General features: G+C 37.9%; 1 protein-coding gene across 1 annotated transcript in view; it reads right to left on the bottom strand.

Moving 5' to 3' along the window:
* Positions 1–15882, bottom strand: part of LOC131951641 (retinal guanylyl cyclase 2) — a 92565-nt gene that overhangs the window by 65270 nt on the left and 11413 nt on the right. The window contains exon 6 of the mRNA XM_059313983.1: positions 10220–10325. Within this exon, the coding sequence (XP_059169966.1) occupies positions 10220–10325 (106 nt within the window). The remainder of the gene's footprint in view (positions 1–10219; positions 10326–15882) is intronic.

The raw sequence follows: 15882 nt of genomic DNA on the forward strand, positions 1-15882 counted from the left end.
ATGTTTTAAGGTAACTCTAGTTTCATCGAACATCAAGTTTTAGTTCTAGTTTCTAGCCACTGACCATAAAGTCTTAGACCCCCACTCGATCTAGTTTTAGGTCTAGTTTCTAGCGAAGTCTTAGACCCCCACTCAGTCCTAAACTCCAAGTTTTAGGTCTAGTTTCTAGCCACTGACCATCAAGTCTTAGACCCCCACTCAGTCCTAAACTCCAAGATTTAGGTCTAGTTTCTAGCCACTGACTATCACGTCTTAGACCTCCACTCAGTCCTAAACTCCAAGTTTTAGGTCTAGTTTCTAGCCACTGACCATCACGTCTTAGACCTCCACTCAGTCCTAAACTCCAAGTTTTAGGTCTAGTTTCTAGCCACTGACCATCAAGTTTTAGACCCCCACTCAGTCCTAAACTCCAAGATTTAGGTCTAGTTTCTAGCCACTGACCATCAAGTTTTAGACCCCCACTCAGTCCTAAACTCCAAGATTTATGTCTAGTTTCTAGCCACTGACCATCAAGTCTTAGACCTCTACTCAGTCCTAAACTCCAAGTTTTAGGTCTAGTTTCTAGCCACTGACCATCAAGTCTTAGACCTCTACTCAGTCCTAAACTCCAAGTTTTAGGTCTAGTTTCTAGCCACTGACCATCAAGTCTTAGACCTCTACTCAGTCCTAAACTCCAAGTTTTAGGTCTAGTTTCTAGCCACTGACCATCAAGTCTTAGACCTCTACTCAGTCCTAAACTCCAAGTTTTAGGTCTAGTTTCTAGCCACTGACCATCAAGTCTTAGACCTCTACTCAGTCCTAAACTCCAAGTTTTAGGTCTAGTTTCTAGCCACTGACCATCAACTCTTAGACCTCTACTCAGTCCTAAACTCCAAGTTTTAGGTCTAGTTTCTAGCCACTGACCATCAAGTCTTAGACCTCTACTCAGTCCTAAACTCCAAGATTTAGGTCTAGTTTCTAGCCACTGACCATCAAGTCTTAGACCTCTACTCAGTCCTAAACTCCAAGTTTTAGGTCTAGTTTCTAGCCACTGACCATCAAGTCTTAGACCTCTACTCAGTCCTAAACTCCAAGTTTTAGGTCTAGTTTCTAGCCACTGACCATCAAGTCTTAGACCTCTTCTCAGTCCTAAACTCCAAGATTTAGGTCTAGTTTCTAGCCACTGACCATCAAGTCTTAGACCTCTACTCAGTCCTAAACTCCAAGTTTTAGGTCTAGTTTCTAGCCACTGACCATCAAGTCTTAGACCTCTACTCAGTCCTAAACTCCAAGTTTTAGGTCTAGTTTCTAGCCACTGACCATCAAGTCTTAGACCTCCACTAAGTCCTAAACTCCACGTTTTAGATTCGTTACAGATGAACGACTACGACCTAGGCCTAATCTATAGCCGCCGGCCACGTCTCCTTGGACCATCATGAAATAGATCCCCGCCAAGATTCACCCCCCCCCCCCGATCTAATATTACAGGACCGTGAGAGATATCGATCTCTACTCCCCCCCCTTCCCCGCCCAATTCTCAAACGTAGGGATATTGCCATGTAGGCTTTCAATGTCATGATTGATCTAGTTTTTACTTTTTCACAGACAAATCAGGGTATTTATTACTTGAGATTTGTTGATGAATTTTTAAAAGTGCGGATGTGAATTGACTGAGTCTAGTGTGTGCATGTAATTATGGATGTTGACTAGACTATTTTGGAGGAATTGTGAAAAAACGATGTAGTTTTATTCGATGCAGCGGAAGTGTTAAAGTACAAATATAATCAGATGTTGGGTATTGGTGAAAACATGGTAAGAAGGAGGGGCGTTGCTTGGTCGGGTGAAACACGGTGCTGTCCGTACACCCCCCCCCCCCACACACACACACTACATAATCTCCCTTGAAGCGAAGGTGGGAGTCAGAACCATACGAGTAGCAGATTGTGGAATTGAAGCTTTGGGGAGTCACAGGTTGGGGAGTCATAGATTGGAGAGTCACAGATAAGTAGTCATAGATGGGTAGTCCCAGTCTGGGGAGTCATAGTTTGGGGAGTCAGATTGAGAGTCATAGATTGTGTAGTCACATAGAAGAGTCATAGGTTTTGGAATCATAGATTGGGAAGTCAGAGGTTGGGGAGTCACAGACTAGGGAGTCACAGACTAGGGAGTCACAGACTAGGGAGTCACAGACTAGGGAGTAACAGACTAGGGAGTCACAGACTAGGGAGTAACAGACTAGGGAGTCACAGACTAGGGAGTCACAGACTAGGGAGTAACAGACTAGGGAGTCACAGACTAGGGAGTCACAGAAGTAGAGAGTCATAGATAGTGTGGTCACATAGAAGGTAGTCATAGATATTGGAATCACATATTGGAAAGTAAGAGGTTTAAAGAGTTATAGTTTGTGTAGTCACATAAAAGGGAGTCATAGATTAGGGAATCACAGCTTGCGGAGTCATTGATTATGGAATCCCATATTGGGGGAGTCATAGCTTGGAGAGTCACATATTGGGTAATCACAAATTGGGGAGTCACAGAGTGGGGAGTCATACATAGGGAAATATAACTGATTCTATTTCTATATTTTAAGACTTAATTTTTTTTAAAACTATATGTGTAACCAGAAATCATCTGTGGGGGAGGGGGAGGGGGGGGGGGGGGGGCAATTCCACTCTTGTGGTAACCCAGTTGTATATATTTCCTTATGACCACTGGAGCTGACACAAAGATAGCCCGAGTTGACTCACTCACTTACTACACGTGCACGTTACACTACACACGTTCGTCTCAGACCTGATTGGATCCAGGGCGGTCCCATTAGGTCCCAGAGATGGATAGCACCCCTACTAAATACTGACCCCTCAGCCCCAAGCTTTTCATCCTGGCTGACCTTTGACCCGCCGACCTTGCCCTTCACCTACTTCATCTGAACCCCCACACAATAAATATTCACTACTGTGGTGAGAGCTCCGTTTTTCAGCTGACGGCCAAGGCACTAAATCACCATCGACCAGTATTTCTTGATTTGTAATATTCTGTGAGCCGTAGTCCCGTCTCAGAATATGGATAGTCATCGTGTATAATTTTACTATGAAGCTTCAGTCCAAAGACTTGAACTAAATCTTGATTTTTCTATCTAAATATTGATTTCACAATTCTAAGACAAAAACTAAATCTTGATTTTTGTTCCTAAGTTAAGAATTAAGTTTTGATGTGTAGTACTAAGTCAAGAATTAAATCTTGATTTTTGTTCCTAAGTAAGAATAAAGTTTTGATGTATAGTACTAAGTCAAGAATTAAATCTTGATTTTTGTTTCTAAGTTAAGAATTAAGTTTTTATGTTTAGTACTAAGTCAAGAATTAAATCTTGATTTTTGCTCCTAAGTTAAGAATTAAATTTTGATATTTAGTCCAAAGTCAATAATTAAATCATGATGCTTCCAGCCATATGACTCTTATGTGTGTCTTAATCTCCGCCGAACTCCTTAAGTTTTGATCGAACCCAGGGTTGAACGACTGCCTTGAGCGTTTCCACCATCAGTTTTCATACGTTTCATTTTTATACTATGGTCCTCGTATGTAGGTTTAGCAGCCTCATAAAATATTTCTCCTGTGCTAAACCCGTGTTTTATGAGCACCGGGCTACGTACTATATCTCAGCAGGATTTATCTCTTCTGTTGGGTTAGTACCTCCAAGGGTGTGTCACGTGATGGCCCTCATCACGTGATATTCAAATGAGCAGTGTTAGACGGCTACTCAACTACTTTAACATCGGGTGGTATTTTTTTTTCCACTCCCACGAGATCAGCGTAGTAACACATTGCAACATTAGTCTGTCTAAGCCTGGGTTAACGCCCTTAAGTTTGTGGAGGGCAATGACTTACTTTCCTTTGCGAAAAATAGGTCAGTTTTGTAAAAACAAAATGGTGTGTTACTATGGAGATTATTGTGGAATATACTTAAATTTATCTCCCTTTAATAGAAAAATTATTAGGGTATGCAGAGGTAAGACAGAAATAGAAAATTGAAATTATTTTAAATGGTGTACAGTTTCTACAACTTATCTTATCGGCTGCTTAGCTTGTCGCCCAGGGCGTAGCACAAATTCTTTTTTTCTTCTCCCTCTTCTTTTTGTTCTTCATTTACCTCCGACCAGTGTCAATCTAGCACTCCCTCCCCCCCCCCCACCACCACCTTGATCTCTCTCAATCACGTCCCAGTTATTTTTATCCTCCTTTCTTCTACTTTCCTGGCGTATAGATGTATTGGGTCTGTGTGTGTCTGGGTGTGGGGTGGATAGGTGTGTGTGTGGGGGTGGGGGGTGCGTGCATTTGTGCGTGCGTGCGTGTGTGTGGGGGGATGGGTGATTGGGTGGGTGGGTGGGTGTTTGTGTGTTTTTGTTACGATGTGCTCTGTCTACCGCAAATAACTTTCGAATATCTCTTTCAAAATTGTCAAACGGTAGGCAAATATCTTCCATAGGTATGCATATGACAATATGTCCGACCTATTTAGCTTGATGATTATTTTAAAATAAATCGTAGCAGTGCTTTTGAAGTCAGCTTCCATATTTGAAATCGACAGCAATCACGTAATTATATTCGTGGTATAGATTCTGAAATATATATTCCTGGAAACCTGCATTTTAAGTCCAAAGACTTGATAAACTTGGTTCTGAGTATGCTCTTGGGGTGGTATTATAGAAACTTTTCGTTTACCTTTATCATGTTGCAGTTATCGTTTAATTCTATAATTTAGAGTGACCTAGCGGTAGAGAGCTGGACAGCTAACCCGTTAGTCTCGAGTTCGAATCCGGGTTCAAGTCAGTAGACCGTCCCTGGGTACCTAACTGACGTTAAGGAAAGTAAAGGCGGCTGGGCATAGTCCTGGCCACACTATCTCTTCATATGCCGAGGTCACAGAAACAAGTGAACTCTACTTCACTTGCCCCATAGACCGTCAGGTTTGAAATGGAACTTTACTTTACTTTAGTTTATGTTAAAATTCAAAAAACCGTTTTTTTATTTTTAAACCAGGGTATATTTTGTTGTACGTGCGAGAAAAGAAGCCTTGCGGGCCTTAATCTTGACTTTGTAGCCACAAAAAGTCCTTTAAGTTGTGAGTTTTGTGTGTACAATACACACGCTAAACCTACACCAATTATTCTGCCCGGATGAACGTTAAACCACTGACCAGCTGTCGACATAATTACACAGATTAGCCACGCTAAATTTTTAACGACGCGGCTCATCCAATATAAATGAGAAGATGTAAGTCGTCTCCCTTGTTTAGCGGACGCTGAAAAGGGTTAATTTCATTTCAATTTTCAAAAAGGACGACAAAGGGTTAAGGGAGGATTGAAGGACGCTGAATGTAAAATTAACAAGTTGTATTCAGGACGATTCGAGTCGGACATCAACAGGCTATTGACAATCGGTGTGGGAATGGGCCGGCGGATTCTCATGAGAAATGCTTAATTAAGAATTCTTAATTGGAACCCAAGTTAGGGTTTTTAATTACGTTTTTTTTAAAATTGTAACGGGTGAAAAAGTAATTGTGTGTGCTTGTGTTTTGTAAGATCAGTTGCGAGAGCGGGCGTTGCGTTATTTAGTCTGATATATTTTACCTATCTTGCCTTCTAGACTAATGCGAGACATAAAAGTAGTTGTTTTTTTTTGGTATATTAATACATGATGGTATTTTCTATAGTGGTTAAAAGTAAGAAATCCGATAATATGTTTTTTAGCTTTACAAATATATGTGTTTTAATAAATAACTAAAATAGATTTACTTTTAAAACAGGTATAATTATTATTGTATGGAACTTGCAAAAATATGTTTAAACTCATTGGCTGTTTATTTGTATTTTATTCAAAAACATTTCGTGTTTAGGATTTACTTAGATAATATATAGCCTATACCACAACACCAATAACAATATTTACTGTCTGCATTGCACAAAAACATCTGTATTTTATTCACAAGTTACTTCCCATATTAGATCGTAAACCACATATTTTCCCACGTTTTCTTTAACTTGCTTTCTCTGTGTGTTTATTTATTTGTTTGTCTTTCCAATCAAATCTTGCGATCGAAATTTCTGGCACTTCCCAGTTAGCTAGCGCGCTGAAATTTTCAGGGAAGCTTTCTTTTGGATGACCATTGAATATTCAATTGTTATTATTACTAAATTGATCAATGGAAACATTTTATTGAGCATTTTAGACCGCTATATAATCTATATATATAATTCTCCTCTGCTAGCCATTAGAAAAAAAACCAGCGACGCGTACCTCGCGCGCAGTGAAGCGAACGATCACATGTCGCCACAGGCTTAGGGGCAGAGAATTTAGCTTGAACCGAGTTTAAACTTACAGGAGGTAGGCCAGTTTGGGGGAGACGATATGGTCGAGTGGTTGGGCACACGATTGCTATCCCACTCGACACGGGTTCAAATCTATGTGTTCTAGTCAGTAACGTATTCAAACAACGTGTTTTTTACGAGTTGTCTTTTTACGAGTTGTCTTTTTACGAGTTGTCTTTTTACGAGTTGTCTTTTTACGAGTTGTCTTCGTTTACCCAAAAAAAGTGAAAAGATAAAATCGATAGCAAGATTTTAATGCAAACAAACAGACAAAGACTAAAAAGTAGAAAATAATAATCATTAAAAAAGTTTTAAAAAACCCACGTTTTCTGATTGAACTAAAAAGTAGAAAATAAATGCTATAGGCCCTACATCACAATAATGCAAGCGATCACTCTACTATAAGCGAGCAAAAACGTGGGGCGCCGTGATTTTCTTACAGTTTCTAATACTGTTGACTCTCTACAAGCTCCCTAATAAAAGTCAATAGTATTATCTAATCAATAGTAATATAACTTTTACTTCGGCGCCCCACGTTTTTCATCGCTTATAGTAGAGTGATCGCTTGCATTATTGTGATGTAGGGCCTATAGCATTTATTTTCTACTTTTTAGTTCAATCAGAAAACGTGGGTTTTTTAAAACTTTTTTAATGATTATTATTAAGTCATTCCTTTCCTTCATTCCCTAGTAATTTCCCCTTGTCACTAATTTGCATACCCGTGTATACTTGTGTCTATTATTGTGCCGGGGACTATATAATAATATCTGTCCCGTTTCAGAATTCTCCTATCCACGAAGTTGAAAAAAATATATAATATTTCGTGGAAAGCGAGTCTTTTTGGTACATGATCCACGAGTAATGAATGCAAGCACTTCCAAGTCTGCTCCACGTCTGCTATCTGGGCAGACATCAGACACAGCTCTGTGTGGCTGGGAACAAAAGAGGAACGTGGTGGTCGTTGTTTGCTAGCCGTTGACTCGGCCGTTTCCATGGTTACCATCAAATATTACGAGGATTAGGTGATTTTTTTTTTTTTTTGCCCGGTGAAGGTGGTTGTACCAGAATGAGTACAAAATATATTTTTTTGATGAGTCGGTGGTTTTAAGCGAAAATATTCGGTTCCCGTGACTGTTTCTCTGGTCTAGTGGATGGCATATATCAGCGGTTCTTTTGTTTTTCAATGGCAGATACCCTATCTGTGATATGTTACGATACCCCATACCATATTTTGACGTATTTTGTTACACAGTCCTATGGTGGTTGAGTGGTAGCGCGCAAGAATTCTAACTTAGACACCTGGAGTTCCATACCTCACCCTATTTGTGACTTATTTTATTACACAGTCCTGTGGTGGCTGAGTAGTAGAGTGTAGAGATTCTAACAGATTGCCTAGAGTGCGATACCCCATACTATATTTTAACTTATGGTGGCTGATATAGATGACTCGAGCTCAATACACCACCCTATTTGTGACTTGTTTTGTTACACAGTCCTATAGTGGCCGAGTAGTAGAGCGCAGCAATTTTCTTACATGCCTGAGTTTAATTTATGGCTTTTAGAATGTTTAACCTAATCCTAATCTTGTTTGATAAGCCTATAAGATACCATCCAGTTTCCATAGCTAATGATTTTTTTTTTCAACAAATTGATTTTTTTTCTCGAAGCAGCAAAGCATATCTAAAAACTGTCAAATAGCTTCATCCCTGCTAACTTCAGAGTTTACTGTCAGTTCAAATACAAAATTGTTTATCTATTACACTCCCGACCCCCCCCCCCCCCCCCCACATCTCTAATGTTTAGTAGCACATCCATCGTTTTTAACAGTGAAGCTAGAAATTAGTTTACAGTGAAAGCTCATTACAGTTTATAAGTCAGTAACATTTTTGTCTTTAAAATATTTTTTTTAAATATTGATAAAATATTCTTTCCTATATTCTGTACTACAACTATTTATAAGAGTGCGTGTCTGTGAATTGGTGGCTTTCGATAAATACGCCAAAAGCCAAAGTTTTTTCTTCACAATTATTTCGACGTAGAAAAAATTCCAAGTTTTCTAGATACAGCCATTTGCAAGTTAAACATATAGATGTATACGATGTAATGTATGTATAGTTTTCCTGCGTCCTGCTAGCTCGATCAATGTCAACAACCTAGCTGGACAAAATGGCGCAAAGGAAGGAAGGATAACTCTTTGTCTGCCTCGCTCGAATTGTTTCCCTTTGGTTTGCATATGTATAATAATATCAAAGATAAATGGCGGTAGAAAGGGAAAGAACTGTGGAGGCAATGGTACTAGAGGGATAGATTAGCAGTATTAGAATATCAAAAATCTTTCAAATAATGTATTTTTACAGTTTTAAAATCAATGATTTCGCAATTAGAAAGAAGATTAGTTTTATTATTAAAAAGATATAGCCTGCAAGTTTGATAAAAAATACATATTTTGCAATCATAAATTTGAAAAACTCAATAAAAAGAAAATATAGGCCTACATTTATTAAGATGGCTCGTATAATACATAATTGAGCGAAAGTAGTCCTAGGACGTGGTTGAGGACACCCCCCCCCCCCCCCCCACTCAACCGGACTGGCGGATATTTCAAGGTAGCGTGCCCTCATTGCCAAGGGTCAATTTTATGTCATGGAAAGTTTTGGAATGATAGATCAGTATGTGTATTACAGAGACACTTCTCCCCCGGTCGTTTCTATTTCTGTCCATGGGTGGCTACAATGAGAACTTTTGACTCCGCAGCACACTAAACTAAGCAGTCAAGAGAAACCTAGTTTGCACACCTTATTTTAATCTAGTTCTTATGCCATTTTATTTTATCCCTTTGATTATTATATATGCAATTGATGTTCATTGTTCATGTCTTTGATGCTGTGTAAAATCTATCAAATATATTATTATTACTGATTTAAATATTTAAATGTTTAAAACAATTGAATTAATAAAAAAAAAAATTTAAAAAAAAAGAAAAAAAAATGTTTGACACCGTTTCCATCGCGTTCATAGAGGCCTATTATTATTTATTGCGTACATTTTATTTACGATATCCACATATTAATAACGTCCGTAAAAATGTAAACATACAGAATACATCAATCTACAATATACGAGCTTCACCCTTGACCCTTCAAATGTATGTACATGTATGTGTCCATAGAACACGTATTTAAAAAAAAAAAAAAACACGAATCGTCAATGCGGACCGACTAATATTTATGTGGCTTTACACAGACTCTTTGTTTTATACTTGAGAACTGATCTAGACAATTAAATTCCAACAAAAACAAATTTTGACTGCAACGACTATAATTAAATTTGGCAAACTTACTCGATTTTCTACTTTAATTTGAAAAAAAATCAGAATCATTTCAAGGGTAGAAACTTCTTCTACAAGTAAGCAAAGTATTTAGAATACAAATGTGAATTTAAAAGTCTTTCGGCATTATGAGCAATAAATAATAACTTGTATAGGTTTTTATTGTATGCCTCCCATACGAAAGTCTTTCCTGTTAGTATGCAATGTATATATATATATATATATATATATATATATATATATATATATATATATATATATATATATATATATATATATATATATATATATATATATATATATGTGTGTATGTGTGTCTGTCTGTGTACACATAACATATATTTATATATAGTATATGTATGTTTATATATATATATATATATATATATATATATATATATATATATATATATATATATAGAAAATAGATATATACATGTACATGTGTGTATCTGTCTGCTTGTATTTGTTTTTACAGACACACTACCTTTATCAAAATGCTCTTCCAGACATATCTATGACGATAAATACACACGGCTTAGCTTACCCTGGATCCCTTGCCTATGTCTTTCCTCAAAACAAACACTAAATCCTCCGCATTAAGAATCACTTTGTTCGGGCCTTTGATCATTTCTTTGTTCGCCCAATACCGCCTGAAAGAAGAAAATAGAGATCAATACAATATTTCCCAACATGGATTCGTGTTCACGTTGAAAAAAACTAAATCTTAATGGATTAAATATTTCATAAAGTAAACAAAGGGGAGATAACCCGCGCAGGCTGAGCTCTGCGGGACAACAGATCAATCTAAGGGGAGATCATCCATGTGGACCAGTATGTGATGATGCGGAGAGTGCTCTCAAATTCTTTCCCCTTAATACTCAAATGATAAGAAGAAGAATTACAATGGCGTCTGTTAGCTAAAGGGGATAGGGATTATAGTTGGATCTATGTGTTATGTTAAATAGATAGATCTACTGTTTGGTTATTGTAGATTTTAGAAAATAGGATCTGTGTTCCGGATTAAGGTTCAATTTTTAGACAGTGTGTTTGGTTTAATGTCCGTATTTGTTTACATGAGCTCGGGCAGATGAGGCTCGTTAGCTGGGGACAGCCACTCTTCTAGGAGAGACAACTCCAAAATCAAACAACTGCTGCCTTGTAGTTTGTTCTTGGTTGAACAAAGGCTATGGAAGCAAATCCAAAAAGAATTGCAGGCTGAAATCGGAGTCAATGGCCTCAATGGCGCATAACCAGTTGACACGTAATCCTTAATTGTGATGGAAGCATGCTCGAGTCGGCAAAGCTCATGGTTGATAAATTCGAAAAAATGTCTCGAGTTCAAACCCTCTGGCAGATAAGGCTCGATCCCTCCCAACACTAAAAATTAAGAACGAAGAAGTTTACATGAGTTGTAGATAATATGCTAATAGGATATGTAAAGTTTATAGTTAGAGTATACTTAGACCAACTTGTTTTTAATAAATTTACATTTTGGATTTATTTAGTTTAATAATTTCAATTCTTAAAATACGATATTTGTTGAAATTGATTTTCAAAATTTTTCAAAAAATTGAAAAAAAAACCCTGCAATATTCTGTTGTTGAATGCAATTTTATATCGAGATTTATTACTTGAAATCTCAAGTCCTTGTCTGTGTTGTCTGAAAGTTTGCTTTTCTCGGCACCTTTGTGTTGGTCAATGGGAGAGCGTGGTCGGATCGTAGAGCGAATAACTACTAGTCCAAATGTCTCGAGTTTTCGGATTCCGATTTCGCAACTGTGGGGCATCACTGAGTCCACCCAGCTCTGATGGGTACCTGACTCACATTATGGAAAGTAAAGGCCGAGGTCACAGAAAACAGATGAACTACTTCATCTCTTTGAGGTTCAAATCTGGTACACATATCTTGTTCTTATTTTTGTTTCAAAATACATTGCCTATTCAAACCTAATGTTCTACGGGCAGGTGAAGTAGAGTTATTTTACTGAACAGGATGTAAAGAATTTTAAGGCCATATCGTTGTATGGTTATTGACCATAGTACTAAAGATCACTGTATTATATTATTGGTGACATACAAAATTAAGATTTTTTTGGAGGAAAAGGGGGGGGGAAGATGATGCAACAAAAAAGTTAACTGAGCAGTGGGTAAGTGATGCAAAAATTATATGTAGCGTGAATGATCCCTTTTAATATGTCACCCCAGGAACCTTGATTTATGTCATTTCTTGAGTTTTATCGCATACAATTTGGACGCAACGGCTCGCTACATTCAGGCTCGCTAACAACCTTCTAAAGGGCAATAATCTACAAGAAAGAAAAAAAAAAACACCGTCGGCCTTGAAGCCACTATTCCAGATAAGGGGCTATAAAAAGAAACATACGCTCTCAGACTTATCAAAGATCGGTAACGCTGGGATAAGAAGGAGTAGCGTATAAAAGCGCGACCTTCGGAAAGGGAATTAACTTCGTTGACTCATTCGTGCCCGGCCTTGGAATGGGAAATAACTCAGGAGGGTGTGCTCGAAGAGAAGTTTTCGACGTGCTTGGACTATAAAAAAATGGGCTTTAGTCTCAGAACACTAGTTGTGGTTTTATTTCATGCTGATATTTTTTGCTATTTTATGCTGAAAATGTTTTTGGCGTCTTGTTTCATGTCAAATTTTTTTGACTTTTAAAAAAATATTACGTTTAATAAAATATGCGTGGCAAGTTGAAAATAAAATTTAATTTAGTGATCGTATTTCACGTTGGAGTTATTGTTATTGTGGAATTTATTTCTAAAAATTATTTAGTTAGAGTTTAATATATAAAAATCTTTTTAAAATTATGTTCTTCATGTTTATTTATTTTTAAATTCAATAATTTATAACATCACACTTTATATTTTTATTTTAAGTGAAATATCACTTTGATTAACTGCTATCGATTTGTAAAGATATTACACCAAATATAAACAAAGCACAACCAAACTCTCCCTTGAAAGAAAAATTAAAATAAAATTTAACCGAGCTCATTTTGTGAGAGGAATGGAAAGAAAGTAGAGGGAATGTTATTTAACGCCAAGTCGCATTTCATCGTCATGAGGCTTCTTTTTTCGCGCATGCGTAGTCACCGTCAAGGACAAAGGTCATCTGAAGTCATTCCGTTTAACGGCCGTCGGCTTTTGCAAAACCGGAAGTCTCCGGACCGCGGTTTTATTGCTGGACGCCATCTTGTTTTTTTTTCTCCCCAAGTGACTCGCTACGTCAGAGAGGGTAGGGAGGATGTAACGAGTATGTCTCGGCGACTAGCCCAATTAGCTAATTAGATTTGGGAGGGAGGGGGGTGAACGTTGGGACATAAAGTATTTTCACCAGCATTTACTTAGGTCCCAACAGTTGTTTGTCTGTCTGTCGAGTTGCGGTCAAATCTCGTAACTCAATTTGGACTTAGTTCTAAGAAAGGGATTTCTTTTCAAATTCCCAGAAGGACTGCAGGCAAAACGGGCTGATGGTGAGACATGTGAACTAATGGTGAGACAGGTAGACTGAAGGTGAGATAATTTCTGCAGTTTGAGAGGGGGGGTGCAAATCGAAAAGTTGAAGGAGGGGGGGTGCAAATCGAAAAAGGTGCAAATCGAAAAGCTGGGGGGAGGGGTGCAAATTGAGAGTTTGTGCCGGGAAGGGTCGCTACGCCTCTGGAGACAGAGAAAGTGAGTCAATTCGACTAAAGGTGAGACAGGTGGATTGAAGGTGAAACAGGTGGACTGAAGGTGAAACATGGGGACTGAAGGTGAAACATGGGGACTGATGGTGAGACAGATGAACTGAAGATGAGACAGGTGGATTAAAGGTAATACAGGTGGACTGGAGCGAAGACAGATAATGTCTAAAATTGATAAGATTAAAGGTAAGACATCCTGTCTAAAGTTAAAACAGATTGAAGGCGAGACAGGAGGACTAAAAGTGACACAGATGGACCAAATGTAACACAGATGGACCAAAGGTGACGCATATGGACGAAAGGTGACACAGATGGACTAAATGTGACACAGATTAACCAAAGGTGACACAGATGGACCAAAGGTGAGACAGATAGACTGAAGGTGAGACAGATGTACTGAAATCGAAACGAATCCACAGGAAGAGCCAGACATTGAGACGTCAGCGACATTCTAAGATCGTGATTCACTGAGCACTGTCAAAAAGAGAAGGAAAAAAAATCCTAGCCCTGGTTGCTAGGCAACAGGAAGTGTCCAGCCAGCGAGTTGAAGGCTGTGAACCGAACGTCACCACAAAGAATATCCAAGACCTCATAATGAGCCTACGAAACGAGATCGTGGCTACGGTCGTATTCATGCTTGGCGCAAATTTCCAAAATGAATTCGAGAGAGGCGTCGTTGGTGGTTTGTATAAGGGAGTTAACCTTTACTAGAAATAGAAAATTGATAGTTGACGTCATCAGGTTCGAGCAGTTACGTAGGAAAAGTTGAGAAGATAGAAAAAATGTAAGTGATTTGCTAGTAGTATTTAAAAGATCTAGAATGGTCTAAAAGCTGAAGAAAACAATATAACTGTAAACTAATTTTGTTTTAGGTGAAGAGCTTAGGATATCTACACTCAAAAAAATATTCATTTGGTTTGGTTTCGTGTAGTTGCGGTTGGTCTGGATTTGTAATGGTTTGAATATTATTAAAAATAGTTTGGAGTTTGTTTGGTTCGGTTTGGTCAAGGTTATGGTTTATTTTAGTTTCTGGTCATGTTTAATATGTTCAGTTTGGAATTTTAAAAAATTGTGATTTAGTATGATTTATTTTTTGGTGTTGTCTGGTCTAACTTGGTTTGGTTAAGTTTAGACTGAATTGAAAGAAAGCGGGTTTAATGTTAGAATTCAGTAAAGTTTTCCGACCATTTAGACTTCATATGTGTTGGCTTAATGATACGTTGGCTTAATGATACGTTGGCTTAATGATACGTTGGCTTAATGATACGTTGGCTTAATGGTACGTTGGCTTAATGATACGTTGGCTTAATGATACGTTGGCTTAATGATACGTTGGCTTAAGGATACGTTGGCTTAATGATACGTTGGCTTAATGATACGTTGGCTTAATGATATGTTGGTTTAATGATACGTTTAGAACATGTTTGGGTTTCTACCGATGGTAATTATAAAAGTTGGATTTCGTATTTGCATTACTTAAGATTTGAAATAATACACGTTTAACTAAACAAGGGGATATTTAAAAATTGTCTTTGAGAAGTGTTTGAATGTATATTAAAAATTTAGTTTCCACATTATAAACATTCTATGGGCTCCCCTATTAAATAAGTTGTTTAGAATATAATTCAAAGACATACATCGCCAGCCAAACTTTTAAAAGCAAAATTGACAGACGAAATCAAACTACAATACACTTAAAAAACCAGTCTTTAGTAAACCAAACAGAACTTTAAAATGTTTCTCTTTTATGTTAATTTACACAAACAACAAGCAAACACTAGTGTCATCTGTATGTTAGAAGACTTGGAAAGTAAATCTAAATGTTAAGTTCATATTAGCTTTTATTTCTGAAGAAGATCACTTTCTTCCCTTAAGCTAAAATGTGAAAACCTAGCCGAATTCCATTTCTCCCAAACTACGATCATCCGAACCCCTCTTTAAACCCGACTGGGCGTGCTAATGTCCGCGGATCGCCAGTCGATGTATCAAAGCCGGGGTCGAGGGGAGGTAACCGAGATACACTTCAGGGGAGATGATCCAATAAGTCTCAAAAATAGACGCTTAGACGAGGGCAGTGAAGCCGAAAACGAATACATGAGGAAAGTTATTGTGAAAGTTCGGTCGGCCTATGCGGTTGTTGCCCTTGAATGGAAAAACCTGACCAGCCGTCTTGGACTTGGTGGTTTCCGTCTAGACGTTGATTTCCATGCATTATTTCTCGATATTTCCGAGGGCGTTGATATCCTAGGGATATGTTAAGCACGTCGGCTGACCCCTGGTTAGTTTTATCTCCGGGTAGGATACAAAATTTTAACTGGTATTCAGATATAAGAATATACGCTTTAGAAACATATAAAATGAAATCATTTTTGGTAAAAGACACTTGCTGCGGTGTGTTTGTGTGTGTGTGTGAGAAAGAGAGAGAGTGTGTGTGAGTGTGAGTGTGTGTGTGTGTGTGAGAGAGAGAGAGAGAGAGAAGCTACACATCTACAATCTTAAATAT

This window comes from Physella acuta, unplaced genomic scaffold, assembly GCF_028476545.2.
Source record: "Physella acuta isolate Inbredline_101_S28 unplaced genomic scaffold, ASM2847654v3 ptg000819l, whole genome shotgun sequence".
Classification (NCBI taxonomy): domain Eukaryota; kingdom Metazoa; phylum Mollusca; class Gastropoda; family Physidae; genus Physella; species Physella acuta.